The following is a 16,885-nucleotide window of genomic DNA, read 5'->3' as shown; positions in this document are numbered from 1 at the left end:
TTCATAACTAGCCACCATTACACTGAAAATTATGCACTCTAAAACAGCCCAATGTACGTATGTAACTGTCACACTCCCCTCCAAACTGGACTAAAAATCACAAACCGGCAACATACACGTCACTCTTTATTTTTCAATTACCAAAGTCCTTGTGTTTATACATACCTTGTGTTTCTCACGTACCATTTACCTTTACAACAAGAAATTTGATTGGCTGTTCATAGTAGATCCAATCTGATTGGTGTGACATACATACATCTTTCACTCACTCACTCACTCACTCACTCACCCATTGACCCGTCCATAACATACCCGACGCGCCGACTAAGAGGTATTTTTTTACAAAAAAATAACTCAATAAATTAAAAAGCTGCAATGTCAGCGCATTCCATGGCTGATGTAATACCTTTTTTAGCGTATTCATTATTCCCTTTGGATCCAATGCTTCAATAAAACCAAAAGAAAATATATTTTACCCACAATAAAGAAAACAATATCCGTAACATTGTCCGTGTATTAATGTTTCAACAGCTTTTGGCAAATAAACATAATAAGTTGCGTGATTCAAAATTTGGCTGAGAGAAAGTTTGGGTCTGATCAACGACAAAACGAAAAAAAAAAAAACATAAATAAACATAGTGTAGAACATGATCCATGCTCGGCCCATGGCCACATGGTTAATTAGTTGTTTTAAAAATTTTAGCATCTGATATGCTGTGTATACGAGACCCTTCCATGTCTGGTGCATCTAACAAAAGCAGTGAATACATGGGTGCTTACCACTTGTCAGAATAAAACGGTTGGGATGACCATTGAATAAGGGAAAGGGTTTTTCCAAAATCAGCAAACCAACCGAACGAGATGGCTCTTACTATTTGCAATTCCATTCCTCATAATTGTTTTCGGCTGATGAGAGACTGGAAACTGGACAATTTACCAAATGGTAAGGAAAAAAGACTACTTCTGGAGGTAGTCTGCAATTTCCTAACGGATTTTCTGGAAAATTACAGTTCCATTTGACTTTGAACCGAAATTTCTGGATTTTTTTTTGCTGAATGGTAAGCACCTCACATGTCAATTTTTACTGTTTATTCTTTACACCTAATATACCAGAGAAGTTTACAAAGTGAATACATTTTCTTTGAATTCAGTTTTAGAGAAAACTCTTCGTTTTGACCCCCAAAATGCATTTTCCTCCAGTTCTGGTTCAAGATCGCTTTTGCTTTCGTAATGAAAGAGAGCTGCAGATAAATAAAGGGAATTAACGTAATATTTCCATAAGGTGACTTCCGTTGATATCTTTCCTTCTACATACATGAAGTATCACAACAAAGTCAGTGATCTCGTTTCTTTCTGAACGTATTCGCAGTTCGTTTGTCCGAAATTCTGAACATTTGCGTTGTTGAAGGGTTTTGTTGTTAAGACTTCTTTCAACCTTTCGTTGAAAATACATTTGGTGCAGTCATAATGAGTAACATTTCACAAGGAAGACTGCCTTCGCACTCACCACGCGAACGTGGCTAGAGCCACAGATACTGTTGGTCGGATTGTTTTATCGTCGCTTTCAGAACTGGAACAACACATTACTGCCCACTGTTACTGCCCATTCCTAAAATTACTGTCACCTGTTTGTCTTCGTGACTTCTCGGCTGTGGAAAGAAAGGACAGCATCGTTTGCTGCCTCTGCTTCATCTTGGAAACTGTGCACATGAGAAGAAATCTCAGTGCTGCCATGCCAATACATGCACGTCTGTGCATACGAGCAGACTTTCTGCCAAAAAATGCTCTTCCTTCGAAGTTCGAAAGGTACATATAACAGCCGCCTGTTAAAGTATTTTTTTTTCATCTGTTAGCGCTTATTTATTTTCTCAAAAAGATCAGATCACGATTACATTGGTGAAACAGAATTGTCTATTACTTAATAAAATTTGGAATACGAAAAGTACCCGGCGCAAATGCTTAAAGTAGCCGGTGACTTGTGCCAGGCGCCAGCTAAATTTGAAAACTCTGCATTACACTACACAATATAGAGGCACATTATGGTGACTCCACTGAATTGCATTGCATTTCCTTGCTGTGCATGATTTTTGCATCCCTTGCTGGTGTGCATGAGTATGTGCACATACATGTACACAACACTGAGAGATTTCTTTCAAGATAAGCTCAACAGCAAAATAAAATGTTTGGTTTCTCCTAAATGACCAAGGTGACCCCAACATTTTCATGCACACATATTAATGACATACATGTAGGGTTGATACATGTACAAGTATGTATACATCTTGATTTAAAGAAAACTTAAAAATTCTGGTTTGAGATATTTTTATTTGAATGCCCTACAGAACATGCCTGTAGAAAATACTGGCTACTACGATTAGCGGTTGAGTCAGGCTAATAATATGATACTGTGTAATAAAAAACAGAAATTGCGTAAAATTTTCAAGGCAGGTTATCCGGTAAGAATGGGCTGTGATGCGATAATTTATGCACATTATGCAAGTTTTTGTGAGCTTTCTTAGGAATATTTTACTAGGTTTCATAAGAAGAAAATCACTCTATTTGTGCTGCTTCAAAGACAAATTGAACATAAAGAAAAAAAATAAACATAAATTTTGAAAAAAAGACTTGAGGTGCTTGTCCACCACAGACTACCGAAGATGATCAATCACGTTGCATCTTCAGCCTACAATGTATCGCCTACGTGGAAGGGGTATTTTCGTGCTCTATCTCATCTTTCACAGTTAAAATTTGGCAGAAGTCGTTTCAGTGGAAGAAGCAGCAGGCTTTTTCACTACAAACTTATCCACAAGGGACGCATTTGTTTCAAATTCCGTGAAAGAAGTTACATTTTGCGTCGTGGTAAACATCGCTCGAATTGTAGTTGTCGAAATACACCTGCAATTCTGATTAGTCCAAGCAAAGAAAGGGATTGTTTGTATTGCACCAATAGGTAATTTTTTGAGAATGAAAACTTGTACCAGTATTGCTCCAGTGATTTGGTTAAACGTTGGTTCACAAACTGCTGTTTATTGAAATTCTTTAAAAACTCTATAAACACCATGAGAACTAAAATAAAAGATACAAATAAACTACACATTAGCTTGCGAAAATAACAGGATATAAACACATTTAAAATGCCTCGAAAGTTACAAAAGTGAAAACAAGAAAACTTAAGATTGATTTACAGTAACGGTAAAATGATGTCGTATACAACTTGACTTTATCCAAAACCTTAAGACTTAAATTTACAATTCACAAGCGGTGAAACTGAACTTAAACGACTAAAGATACAAACCGCTTAAATAAACAAACTAAAATAGCGTGAAAAGTAATTACCTTGGTGCTGCCTTGATCACCAGAACAATGATAAACTTGGAGAAACTTGTTAACTTGCGGTGAATTAACAGATCTTGCGTCAACTGATCTTGCTAACGAAAAAACTACTCTTTTATAATGCTAGTTGGATGTTGCAGCGCTACGCGTGCGCTTTTGCGACACCACAGAACTTACTAGAAAGCCCTAGAAACAAGGGTAGCGTACACGCAAAACGAATACGCATGAAAAAGCCTTAAATAACTGAATACACATTCAAATAAACTTCCAATGACTTAAAAATAGTACTCTCACGGCTACAAAGTATAGTTATTAAGTGTAAAACAGCTTAAATTAAAAACCCATTGAGAACTTGCACAATGTTGTGCGTGCAAATTTGTTGCAGAAGTGCACGCCGCTTCAAGTGTCGTACATTGCGTGCGCGTGCAACTTAACTGCTGTAGCTACAACCAGAATGCCTTGAACTTTGATTGTTAATGAAATAGAATGTTGTAGAAGGTTTTCAGGGCTTTTTCAAAAGCAAATCATCTTGAAATGACATGTTGATGTGTGATTTTTCTAGATAAAGTGTTAACTAATGCTTTGTTTTGTTAAAATTGTGAAGGTTTTCAGGAATTATGCCTCTTTTCATGAATTGTGCCATCGGATGTGATCGGATGCAATTTGAGGCAGACTGTACGAAATCGTACCATCGCGTAGTATCGGAAGGCCTGTTGAGTAAGTGTTGTCATTGGTAACTTCAAAAGACCAGGGCCAGAGAATTCTAAAGTCATGTATTCCTCTTTGGCATTGAAGTAAGGTAAGGGGAAAATTATGTTATTAGCTTTTTTTTACATACATTTTCTTATAAGAAAACCCTGTTAATGCGGCCACCCCGTTAATACAGCCAGCTGCACAGTGCAACATTCCGAAATCCCAATCTGTATAACCCTTTATAATTTTACCCCATTTACATGTATATGGCCACTCAAACCAACTATGTTCATCTTTCCACAGTTAAAGTGCACCTAACTCCTAAACTTTTTTTTTTCTCTAAAACGAATCCACTTGTTATTCAAAGCACTTGGGCGAAAAAATTTTTGAATTTGGTTGAATCCTCAATTTTTTATGCCCTTTCAAAGTCACGCTTGAAGTGCCGCGTGACCGCGTTTTAGGGAGTCTGGGGCAGCGGTTGCTGATGACATTTACCCAGGAACCAAACACAATAGCGCCTCAGTCAGCTCTCTGTATTTGCTCGAGAAAGTGGACACAAAACTAATTGTTCCAAAATATTTTGGGACTAAAACAGCCAAGTTTTGTTTCAGAACCATTTCTTTTTCGTCACTGGAGTCAGAGTTAAGTTTCAATTCGGAAGAATCCGAAATAAACTTTGATTGAGCACGTTTGACAACTGTGAACTTGCAGTCTGCCTAGGGCTTTGAGAGCAATTTACAATATTTCAAGCGACGAAGGGGAAGACTTCTTTGTGGATGAGCTGCTTGTATATTAGGAATGGAAAGCTAGATACGAAGTGGAGGAGCAGGCAAATGAAAAGCAGGAAAGAAAACTCAAGGACTGTTTTGGATGGTAATTTTGTCACCTAAACACAAGATTCCTACGCGTGTTTATAGCCCGTTTACATTTGTCCTTAGCGAGAATGTATTTTGTCAAGGTATGATTGTTCTGTTAAATCCAGTTTGTGTTTTACTTTCTGTTGAATGCTTCATCTTTATAAGAGCGACGTAAGTGTTGCACTTTTCGAGACAATGACCTCCAAAACACTGGCTTCGATCGATTGAAAATCATACTGTTTGGACCTGTATTTTTGAAGTTGCCGGAAGCAAGGCAGAAGGGAACATTTCATACAATTACCGATTTCACATTGTCACACATTGTAAATCGTAACCCCAAATAACCAATGTAAATTTTCTCAAAGTTTGCAGTGAAATTTGTCGGATAAGCGAAAAGGATGTTTTCCCTAAGCGGTCTGCAGATAATGTTATACGGTCATATTTGCGACAATATTGCGGCGGCACAGAATGTTTGTCACACTGCTGATTTCTAAACCTTCGAAAAACTCTGTGAGTCTAACAGTTTTGTTATCATGCAATTCTAAAGGATTTAGCTTGCATAGCAGGCGTGTAAAGGGGAGGGGATGGGGGAAGAGGAAGAGAATTCGGGGAAGGGAACACGTTCCTTTTTCCCCTCCACTCCCCACTCCTCCTTTTTTTTTCCCTGAATTCTCTTCCTCCTCCCCACCCCTTCCCCTTTATACGCCTGCTACGCAGGCTAAAAGGATTAATCTGTGACTTTTATCTAAATCGAAAGAGAAATAAGTGTTGGTTGGCGGTCTACAGTTGGGACCTATTTACATATCAGTACATCGGTCGTAACGTTTCTTGATTGATCACAAAACTTTGCCGTCTATGTTATAAGTACCACAGGATTGGAAGATATAGGTTGTTGGTAGCATTTCTACAAATTGTTGGTTGGCTTTAAAAAGAACATTTTGAAAATAGCGTTTGAAAGTCTGCAGAACAAATTCCAGTGAGAGTTCTTCAATGGTTCTCACAGACTCGGTTTGCTTGTTTCAGTTCGACAAAATCAACCACCGTTTATGTCTTTAATATACCAATGACCAACCATCGCCAGTAAATTGTACAGTATATCTTCCTTTAAATTTGGGATATTGCTGCAACAGACGATAGCACTTCTGGAAGGCGAATGTGTATTGCATGTGTACTGTGTATTGCATATCGAATGTGTATTGCACAATCCTGAGAGAAATGAGAGGACGTGAGATGTTCAACCTTCCTGGGTAGACGTCACAGCAGCCGCTGGACCCATTCTCCTCAAACTCGGTCACTAAACAAAATGGCAGTTTTTTGGAGCTATTTTCGAGATTTCGTTGGGGCACAGAAAATCGAGGATTCAACCGAATCCAAAAATTCATTTGCAGAAGTATTTCAAATAACAAGTAGATTAGTTTTGGTGAAAAACAAATTTGGGGGTTAGGTGCACTTCTTTCTTTTTCTTTTTTTTTTACTATTGCATACAATACTAACATTACTTACACTACGAAGACTTCTTACAATACTAACATTACCTACAATACTTACATTACTTACAATACTAATATCACTTACGCCGCTACTGACATTACTTACAACATGACTGTTACTTACACTACGATTACTACTAACACTACGATTACACACAACAACTACTACAGATGCTCTGCCTACACAACTAATAATACAAATCTTGCTCTACATTGTACTCTAATTACACAATTACTTTTTGTGTTAACAAGATACTTTATATAAAATTACAATACAGGTATTTGAATTATCACGAATGTACATATAAATTTACATAATTTACAAGCAGCACTTACTCCTTTACAAAAAAAATTGGATTGTTATTCAAAACTAGGTTCCATTTTGCCTGAAAATGTTTTAAGCTTAAGATGCTTTGAGAGGTTATAAGCTTTTCAATTTCATATTTTCTCTTGACCACACCTTCGCAAGGCAAAAAGAGAGGGATTTGTTTATTTTTGCGACAATTCCATAAATAAATTTTACCTAAAATGATAAAGTAGTTGAGCAGGTTAGATCTCTGATCTAATATTCCTAATATAATGTTAATATATTCCAGTTTTATTTGCTCCCTGGTTACTGTCAACCAAAAGTTTTCAAATTTAGTCCAAAATTCTGTTGAGAAGGAGCATCAATAAAAGAAATGTGCTAATGTTTCTCGAGAGGTTTGACAAAACGTACAAAGATCACTTTGAGTCCTTCCGATTTTTGCTAATCGGGTATTCAAAAACAAAATGTCGTTTAAAATTTTGAACTGAAAACATTGTACAAATGTTTCAAGAGCAACTGATTTTGCAAGTACAAACGCTTTTCGAGTCTCTTCTTCACTTAGGTTAAAATCTGACATTAGTTTAGAGAACCCTCTTGAATGTTTGGCTTTTTCTTGAATGAGAAAAGCATAAAAGTTTCTACTCTTGCTTGAGAGAGGATCAAAATCTTTGTTACCACATTTTAACTCAAGTCTATTAAAAACGTTTTTATTGACGATGAGATTCCTTAAATGCTTTGGCACAGAGCAGCGAACAGCAGACCACATCAAGGAATTTGAGCCTATTAGTCCCTTGTCCTTTGTTATGTTAAAGGATTCAACATTGTTCCGAGAATACATTAAGTCGCTGATAAAAATTACCCCAGCATTCATATAGTTATGAAAACAGATCGGTTTGCCATCTATCTTTATATTACAATTATTCCAAATTATAGAGTCAAAAGCTTTAGAATCCGTTGAAAAATTTGAGCGAAATTCAGACCACCACTGTAGCATTTCTAAACAAAAAATCAAATTAATATGATAGTCATTGATATTATAAATGTAGTGAAAAAAGAAAAAACCTCCATAAGGTTTGAGCAAATGTCTACGATAGCTTTTCCATGTAGACGGTTCAGGATTAAAAATTTTCGAAATCCATGCTAATCTAAGAGACTTAATTGAAGTCTCTAGATCAGTGAGATTTAACCCACCATAGTCAGAACAATTAATTGTAGCTCTTCTGGTTATTTTATCAGGCCCTTTCCACAAGAATTTCTATATTATCGTTTGAATCAGTGATATAAATTCCGATGGAGGCGAGAGGATGGAAAATATATATACCAATTTAGGGAGAAGAAGACTTTTAATGATTGATACTTTACCAAATAAAGAGAGACCTCTCCAGCTCCACTGATGTATTTGTTTTTTAATTTCGGTAATCTTGTCGTAGAAATTTTTCTGGAAAGACACTTCTTTGTTATAACTGTAGTGTACCCCAAGAGCTTTTACGCTTTTGCACCATTTTAAAGATAAGGGTCTCTCGGGGCTGTCATGACACGAACCAATCCACATTGCCTCTGTTTTAGTATAATTAACCTTTAAACCTGATAGTTTTCCAAAACGATCAAGTAACTTAAAGAGATTTTGTGCGGATGTTAAATCGGATAAAAAGGCAGTGAGGTTGTCTGCATATTGGACAAGTTTCCATTCCTCTAAGTCTAATTTAATTCCTTTAATATCGATACTAGTTCGGATTGCAGCAGCTAAAGTCTCAATTGCGATCACAAATAGATATGGCGACAGAGGATCCCCTTGCCTAACACCTCTGCTTAACTCAAAATTAGCAGAAAAAGATCCATTGTTTATAATGCAACTGGATACATTACTATAAAATGTTTTCACCCATCTTACAAGACTGTGACCAAAGCCGAAAATTTCTAAGCATTTAAACATAAAATTCCATTCAAGGCTGTCGAATGCCTTTTAGAATTCTATGAATAATAATAATATACCTGGAATATCGAATGTTTTAGTGTACTCCATGACATCTAGAATTGATCTGGCTGCTTCCCCTATGTATCGACCTGAAACATATCCAGTCTGATTGCTGTGGATTATCTCTGGTAAAATTTTAGTAATTCGTGTTGCTATTACTTTGGATGTTATTTTAGCGTCAACATTGGTGAGAGAAATCGGTCTCCAATTTTCAAGACGGGTTCTGTCTTTACCTGTTTTTTCGATAAGTGCAATGACCCCTTGCCTTTGTGAGTTAGACCTTTCTCCCTCTTCATCAGCCTCGCTAAAGCTTTCGACCACCATTTCACCGATTGATGACCAAAAGACATTAGAAAAATTCAATTGGCAGACCATCATTTCCAGGAGTCTTACCTAGTTGGAATGTTTTGATAATGTTTTGGCATTCTTCAATTGTTATTTTTCCTTCGCATTTCTCACTTGCTACACTTGACAGCTTTGATAGATTTGGATTTTCAAAGAAGAGTGCTGCATCTAGAGTGTCTAACTTTGTTTTGGAACTGCTGTACAGCTTAGTGTAAAATTGCTTTTGTGCGTTCATTATCGAGAGTGGATCGGTAGAGATAACTCCACTAATGTATAATTTTCTAATATGTTTCTTAATATGGTTATGTTTCTCCAAATTTAAAAAATATTTACTATTCTTTTCTTCGTGTTCGTGCCATCGTGCCCTTGCCCATACAATTAAACCTTCAACTTTTTTGTCAGACATCGATTCAAGTTCACTTTTATATCTTTCTATTGTTATTCGCGTATTGTCACAGGGATTATCTTGAAAGGCAGCTAATGATTCTTGATATTTGTTAGTTAATTCTCTTTCATGTTTTTGTCGAATTTGCGATAAACGCTTTGAGAAAATAATAGAATCGGTTCTAATATTAAATTTTATCCAATCCCAAATTGATCTTCGGTCTCTGAGATCCTTTGCTTCCTCAAGCCAAATAGGCAATTTATCAATGATCATCTTTTTATATTCTTCATTCGCCAATAGCATCGTATTCAATTTCCAATAGCCAGGACCTCTGTTATTTTCCTTAATTTCTTCGAGTTCTAGGAATACTGCAGAATGGTCTGATTTGATTGAGGGCAAAATATCCACATTTGTAACTAAATCATGCAGTTTATCCGAAATCAACCAGTAATCTAATCTACAAAATACAAAAGGAGAACAGCGACCCCAAGTGAAACGTTTTTGATTTGGATTTTTTATGTGGCAAATGTCATGGAGACTGAACTCATCTTGAATTTCTTCAATAGATTTTACAACGTGCCTCCGGGGGATTTGAATTCCACCTTTTTTATCCAGATTAATATTCAAGGGACAATTAAAATCACCTCCCATAATTATGTTCTCTTCATTTCCGAAATCATTGGTTCTTAATAGTTTTGATAGTTTATGATAAAATTGAACAGCTTCTGCATCTTTGTTGGGCCCGTAGATATTTGCAATTGTATAATTTTCCTCTTTGATCAAAGTTTTTAACAACAAAAGTCTTCCACTCGCATCTGTCTGAGACAACATTATGTCAATGTCAAAGCCGTTCTTTATAAGCACCGCGACACCTCTGGCGTTTGTACTCCCATGAGAAAATAATATCTCTGCACCCCATTCTTTTTTCCACTGAGCCTCACACTCCTTGCTTGAATGAGTTTCTTGTAAAAATATCAAATCGGCTTTTTGCTTTCTGCACCAGGAAAATATTGCTCTTCTTTTTTTAAAATTACTTAGGCCTCTCACGTTAAAGGATAATAATTTAATTGTATCAGGCTTCGGGTTTTGTTTACTCAGCATTTTAACAATATACAGGAGGTTGTTTCATTGCCTGGAGTAACTGCCGCTTTTTTAAATACAATGATGTTAGAGAAAATTTTTTCAATATGCATGGTATCAGTTTATTTGAAAGTAGAGATTATTGCATCCAACAGTAAAGTGTTCTGCGCAGTGCAAGCAAGAACAAAAATCAACACATACACACAATGACAAAAACACACATACATATAAACGAAAGCGCACTTACCATCCTGTGGTTGCAATGCACTCCCGTCCGGATCTCCACATAAAGGCGATTATCACTTGAATTGAACTAGCGTACTTATACTCAATCTTATACTTAAAGAAGAAAACTAAAATAAAGCCAAAAGAGTATTCTAGCTCTTAGAGCTTGACATACACTGCAGTAGTACCCTGGTAATGTTCTTACAATAACTATACATGAGATGTCAATATCGGTGTTAATAAATCTGAACTCAAATCAATAACTAGTGTAACGAACAAACTCACCATTCAGTATCAGAATGTTAACAGCGAGATAACCTAGACCAATAGCAATCGAAGATATTTAAGCTAAATATTAATAAACGTCAAAGTGTAGACATGTTCCTCCGTCGGCAGATCGATTTCAAAAACAAGTTGAACGTATTTACTCATCCAGAAGCTTGAAAGATTTTAATTTTGAGCAGTTTCAATCCTTGAACAAAATTTGTGCCGGTACTGACCAAGGTATGAATGCAAATTCGACATCACTTCTTTCTTTAATCCCCTTGAGATAACCTTTTCGAAGCTTTGCTCGGTCTTTACGGACGTTCTTTGAGACATCATCAGAAATAAAAATCTGACTGTCCAGAAAGGGATTGTCCTTCAAAGCATTTGGGGCGACTTTAAGAATTTGAACTTTGTCAGAATACCTCAAAAGATAGATATGAATCGGCCTAACCATAGAGGTGTTCGCCTCCATGGCTCGTTGGTTGACATTCGTTTGATGGGCCCTCATCACCTCAATGTTTTGAAGTTGCATGTGTCTCTCGAAGAATTCAACCCTCAGGAAATCTTCTAAGGAATTGTGTGTGGCTTCTGCACCTTCCTTGAGACCCCAGATAACAATGCTATTTCTCTTCAACCTATTTTCCAGTTCCTCCATCTTTTTTTAAACTGATGCTAATTCTTCACGGCTCGCTTTGTGAGTCAGCTCATTATCTACATCTATCATTTGCGCATCCAGTGAGCGGTAGCTGTCTTTCAGGGCATCAACGTTGGCAGCAATTTTTCTCTGTGAACTCTCTAAACTAGATAATTTCTCAAGGATACTATTCAACTTTGTTTCTTGTAAGTCTCTTGACTTGAGTAAGTCGTCCATTTTGGCAAGGACGGCGTCCAGCTTGTTTGAGGTTGAGTCAGTATTGGACATTTGTAAGGTTTTAGATCTGGTTCTCACATTCATATAGAACGTTTATTGAACTTAGAAGATCATCATCCATCGAGAAAATGAAATTGACCAACTTCAAAGTGGAGAGCTCGAACTCGTGTGTCCTACCTGCGTCGCGTCATCACGTGGTTAGGTGCACTTTAATATTTTATGTACACTGATTCAAGTTTCAAAATTTTATATTAAAATTATCTCTGCATTCAAGATGCTCATTAAAGAACAGTTGTTTAGAGGTGCAATAATATTATTATTGTCAGTGATAAATTATATTTAGATGAACCATGAGGTTTGACAAATAAGGCCACCCTGTTAATGATGCCAAATTTTCATGGCCCCGTTGCTGACCGTATTTATGGGCTTCCACTGTATAAATGGCACGGTGGCCTCATGGTTAGTGCACTGGTCTCCGAATCGAGCGGTCCAGGTTCAAGCCCTGGCCGGGGACATTGTGTTGTGTTCTTGGGCAAGACACTTTACTCTCACAGTGCCTCTCTCCACCCAGGTGTATAAATGGGTACCGGCAAACTTAATGCTGTGGGTAACCCTGCGATGGACTAGCATCCCATCCAGGGGGGAGTAGAAATACTCCTAGTTGCTTCATGCTACAGAAACTGGGATAAGCTCCGGCCTGATGGGCCACTTGGCTTGTATGCAGACTTCACCTTTTACCTACTGTATAAATGACATAAAGAAAATGTACAAAACGACCAATGATACACATGTATGCAGATATTATGTACAATATACCCTATATATGTAGATGTCGTGGCTCATTATTACCCTTGGTACACATTGGTATTTTCCTTATGTTTCATACACATTATAATGTCTTACCATACACCACAGCAAAGGAAAATACTAAATTGCACCAAGGTCAAAATTGAACCACGACATATATATGCAGTGTACATGTACAAGGTACTTGTATTAATGCCAAAATGTTTTCTGTACTATTACCAAGATAAAGCCTATCAACAAACCTGTCCCTCCTGAGTTTCACGGCTTTCACATCACTTGAAAAATCCAGTTCTATGACACATTTCTTTTTCAAGTCATCCCAAACCATAACTAAAAAGTTGCAAACAGAGGATTAACTCAGTCTGTTAAAAGGGTTTTGTTGGATTCAGTCTTACAAACTTTGAACTATATACAGGCATATCTCCTCTGAAATAGATATTCCAGCCTCTAACTTAATGATTAATGATCATCCTTCCATTATCTGACTGACTGGAAGTTACTTGTACCTTTATTCCTAGGATACTTGGGATGTTGGCCACCTCCCACAAGTGCTAGATAATTACAACGAAAAAGCATTTCCACATGGTTAATACCACCATCTGGGAAATCTGCAATAAAATTAACAACTATTACTTATAATGGGAGTATATTAAGAAAAGTATTGGTCTCAAGATTGTGAAAAAAGGAAACCAATAAAATCTTCATGTCTTTTATAGCTTCAAGATGCATTTTGATATTATTTAAAGCAATGACCTGTCTTAATAGTGTCCATCTATTGGTTCCTTAATTTTACTATAATACTCTGCAAAAACTGTTATTTGAAATGCTTTTGCAATTTACTCAAAATCAAACAAACATAGTTTTTAAATTTTAATTTGTAGATTCTGCTTGCCGTACACCATAACTTAAGACATTAGTAAAAGCTTTCCTATATCACACAGACGTGGTTCCTGTAAAATAATCATGTTTTACTGATTTTCAATATTTTGGATCATTTTTTCCATGCCTTTGGAAATATTAATTGCTTTAAGGTTGCTCCCTATAGTTTCACCCTGTAGTTTTACGATTGCATCCTCTAGTAATCTGCGCATGCTCGAAGGAAAACGTAGAATCAGTGTTTTTCGATAAGACATCAACATGAGCACAAATAGCAAAACTGACAGAGAACTTTCCTTCTGTGAAATTCCGTAAAATTTGGCAGACTGGTAGTAAATATTTTACTTGAGCCAGAGATAGTTTCAGGGAAATCTACAAGACCAGTTTTTTCGCAGTGGTAAAAGACATAAATTTGTTAAAATAAAAAAAAACTGCCGTTACAAACCCTATTTACTTGTAAAATTTGTATCCCACAAGATGCAATGTGCACGGTGAAAATTTTGGAAGATTTCATCGAAGGAAATTCAAGAAAATCACACATAAAGCCATAAAGAAAATAAAAAAAGCACATTTGTTTGGGCATTTATAATTCAAGACTAAAGCCCAAAATTTTTCACAGAGATGACAGTAAAACACTATTTAATCATTGCTTATTACATGTAATAAGTTTCAGAGGATATGCAACCCCATAAATGATTACCCTATGGAGCCACCTTCAGAAATACATGTACATCATACAAAACTTCACTCCGTTTCTAATCCTGGCATAGTCTTCATATTGATCCAATTAAGGGAAAGCTGTATCAAGACAGCTTAAAAGTCCTCACATAGTTAATAGAGGAGACTGGTTATGAAGCCCAGTAAACATCAAAGGAGCAAACAAAGATGCCAAGATTTATGTTGGAAGGACCTCAACCGTACGTGTACAATCTTTTGTTTTGCGCTCATACACTATGCATGAATTACTTAACTAACATGTTTCTATTGATTAGTTCCTCAGTACGGAGAAAACAACTATTGTGTTTTGTGCATGGTCAAGGCCAAAAAAGCGAACAAAAACATACAACAAAGAACTTTGTTGGGTTTCATAACCATTTCCCTCCATTAACTATGGTCCTCAGTTGTGCTGTGATCAAATGAATTGTGCAATTTCACATGAGGATTGAGGGCATTAATTTTTTATAAAAAGATCTGCTAACACCACTATAAGGCCACTGGTTTTAGGACTGGATATAATTAAAAGATTATAGTGAGCTGATTGGGCTTCAGATGAGGGACCTGGACATGAAGAAGTCCAACTTTACAGGAAAGAAAGGCATTTGAGCATGAGTAAAGCATGCACTATAATTGTACCTGTGAAACAAAGTGGAGGTAGCTACTTCAAAAAAGGCGATGGACAAAACACTGACCCCCAGTCCATGGACCACCCCAATGGACTACCCTAATAGACTACTCTAAAATGGACTATTAAAAACGCTGAAAAAATATAATAACACCAGCATAATATGGTAACCACAGTTTTTCTCAAATACATTGTAAACATTCAGATTCAGGCTGTTTGCTCGCAAATTATTTTGGAACAATTAAGGGCTATTAATAGATGGAAAAGAACTGAATGTTCTGCGGACTACCTTGTTAATTTGGCATTGTTTCTGGAAGGTTTACTTTTCAGCCATTAATCTTGTCATCTCCTATCATGTCATCTTTTAGCTTGCATATGTGTAATAATGGCTAACTGAATCGCACGGAATAAAATTGAAAATCACTGTGTGACATTTACATTGTGCTGTTCCTAAATCAAATAAGACTGGGTTCCTCACTCACATTTCAATCGCTTTTCAAGTTATTATGTTTACACTTGTATGATCCTGATACTGATTGGTACCTCTGATTGACAACAGCCATTGATAATCAAATGATGAAATTTGGTTTGAGTTTACGTTTTTCGCACCATTCTGTGTTCAGCAGTCGCTTATTTTAAGTACAGCTATTCAAAATGGTGGCTAGAGGCTGTACAGGATGAACGTAAGCGGAAGTTATGTGTAATTTAAGTAAACTAGCAGCTAAGAACATTAAATTGTACTCATTTGGAATGTTACTCTTAGGCTTAGTCCAGTTTAGGGTAGTCCATTTGGGTAGTCCATGGACTGGGGGTCAGTGTTCTGTACATCACCTTCAAAAAAGTGGAACTATTACATTGATGCATATCGATAGCTCATTTGATTATGTCCATACCATCCACATTGAATGGACTAAGCTATGCTACTGATGACTCAGTTTTAAATCAAGAGAAAGGAAAGTTAATTGACCAAAGCACCAAAGCTTTCTTTGATTGTCATCAGAGGACCAGATGTGCCGCACAAATAAAATTTTGAATTTACATCACAGACATGCTTTGCTGCTCATGCATTCAGCCGTCTCTTCTCAAGAAGAAACGTAGACCATACTCAAGAGAGTGGTGGAAATCAACCTTAGTGCCCGACTAGTGTAGGCTTTATTAACACCCTCTTCCGACAGTGGGGGTAGGGGGGTAGAGTTGGGGATTTCAATTGATAAACCCATAATGAACAAAATGAGATATATACAACAATGCCATACAAATTAACTAAAGGTACCTTGACGTTCTTTTTCTTTCAAAGGATCACAGTTGTATATCCTAAAACCATTTTCCATGCCGCAAGAAAAACAGCCTTTGAGAAAGGATGTGTATAATTAGCCTATTGTGAGTTGTTTATACTCTTGAAATGATCAGCTTGATCCACTCAACTACATACCTTGGTCTTGATTAAAGCCTGCATACAGCAGACCATTACCATACGAATTTGTTGCGCTTATATTCATTCTCACCATAAGAGTTTACTCATGAAATCTCACATAGTTTCCAACTCACGCGAAAGCTGTACAACACCAACTTCGTCGGCCATTTTGAATTTATGCAAGCCATGTGACATTTTTTTCTGGATATCCAATGAAAAGCCACAAAAGAAAATAAATGTTCCTTATGCCAACGTTTATGATTGGCTTATTCAACATAGATTCCCAAAATCCATTTCGATCATGTCCTTTCCATAACAGACTGAACCATCATGGTTTGATTTGACGCTTTTGCTCTTGGTTAAACGCAGTTATGAACCCTGGTAGTAGAAAAGTATTTCGAGCAAAACCACCAGACAAGGGAAGTTTTCCTTTGGATCATGATGGTGAGTAAATGTAATGGAAATTAGAGCAGAGTTTCCCAACTTGCTGGACATTTCCCAGCGTCCCAATTTAAAAAACAAAATTGGAAGGCAATCGATATAATCAATATAATCGATAATAATTAATCGATTATTATGGATTGCCTTAATTAATCGATGAAAATCGATACTCACAAT

The 16,885-nt window shown here is 36.6% G+C and overlaps 2 protein-coding genes and 1 pseudogene across 3 annotated transcripts in view; 1 reads left to right on the top strand and 2 right to left on the bottom strand.

Moving 5' to 3' along the window:
- The window catches only part of LOC110047979 (WD repeat domain phosphoinositide-interacting protein 3-like), a 43,055-nt gene extending 26,593 nt beyond the window's left edge, over nucleotides 1–16,462 (bottom strand). Inside the window, exons 1-4 of one of the 2 annotated variants that reach the window (XM_020753736.2) lie at nucleotides 16,286–16,462; nucleotides 16,127–16,201; nucleotides 13,142–13,243; nucleotides 12,878–12,965 (exon numbers count right to left, since the gene is read on the bottom strand). In XM_020753736.2, the coding sequence (XP_020609395.2) occupies nucleotides 12,878–12,965; nucleotides 13,142–13,243; nucleotides 16,127–16,201; nucleotides 16,286–16,361 (341 nt within the window). In that variant the 5' untranslated portion in view covers nucleotides 16,362–16,462. The remainder of the gene's footprint in view (nucleotides 1–12,877; nucleotides 12,966–13,141; nucleotides 13,244–16,126; nucleotides 16,202–16,285) is intronic. The other variant, XM_020753744.2, reaches the window with a different exon arrangement.
- LOC149112048 (uncharacterized) lies at nucleotides 114–11,879 on the bottom strand (annotated as a pseudogene).
- An 86-nt stretch (nucleotides 16,463–16,548) lies between the features above and the next one.
- The window catches only part of LOC110047809 (uncharacterized), a 34,737-nt gene continuing 34,400 nt past the window's right edge, over nucleotides 16,549–16,885 (top strand). The window contains exon 1 of the mRNA XM_089289693.1: nucleotides 16,549–16,711. Coding sequence (XP_089145819.1) covers nucleotides 16,639–16,711 — 73 coding nt within the window. The 5' untranslated portion in view covers nucleotides 16,549–16,638. The remainder of the gene's footprint in view (nucleotides 16,712–16,885) is intronic.

Source organism: Orbicella faveolata, unplaced genomic scaffold (genome assembly GCF_042242905.1).
Source record: "Orbicella faveolata isolate gen_17 unplaced genomic scaffold, um_ofav_v1 contig_2, whole genome shotgun sequence".
In the NCBI taxonomy this organism is placed as follows: Eukaryota; Metazoa; Cnidaria; class Anthozoa; order Scleractinia; family Merulinidae; genus Orbicella; species Orbicella faveolata.
The sequence above is the reverse complement of the archived record's forward strand: the minus strand, read 5'-3'. Positions and strand labels throughout refer to the sequence as shown.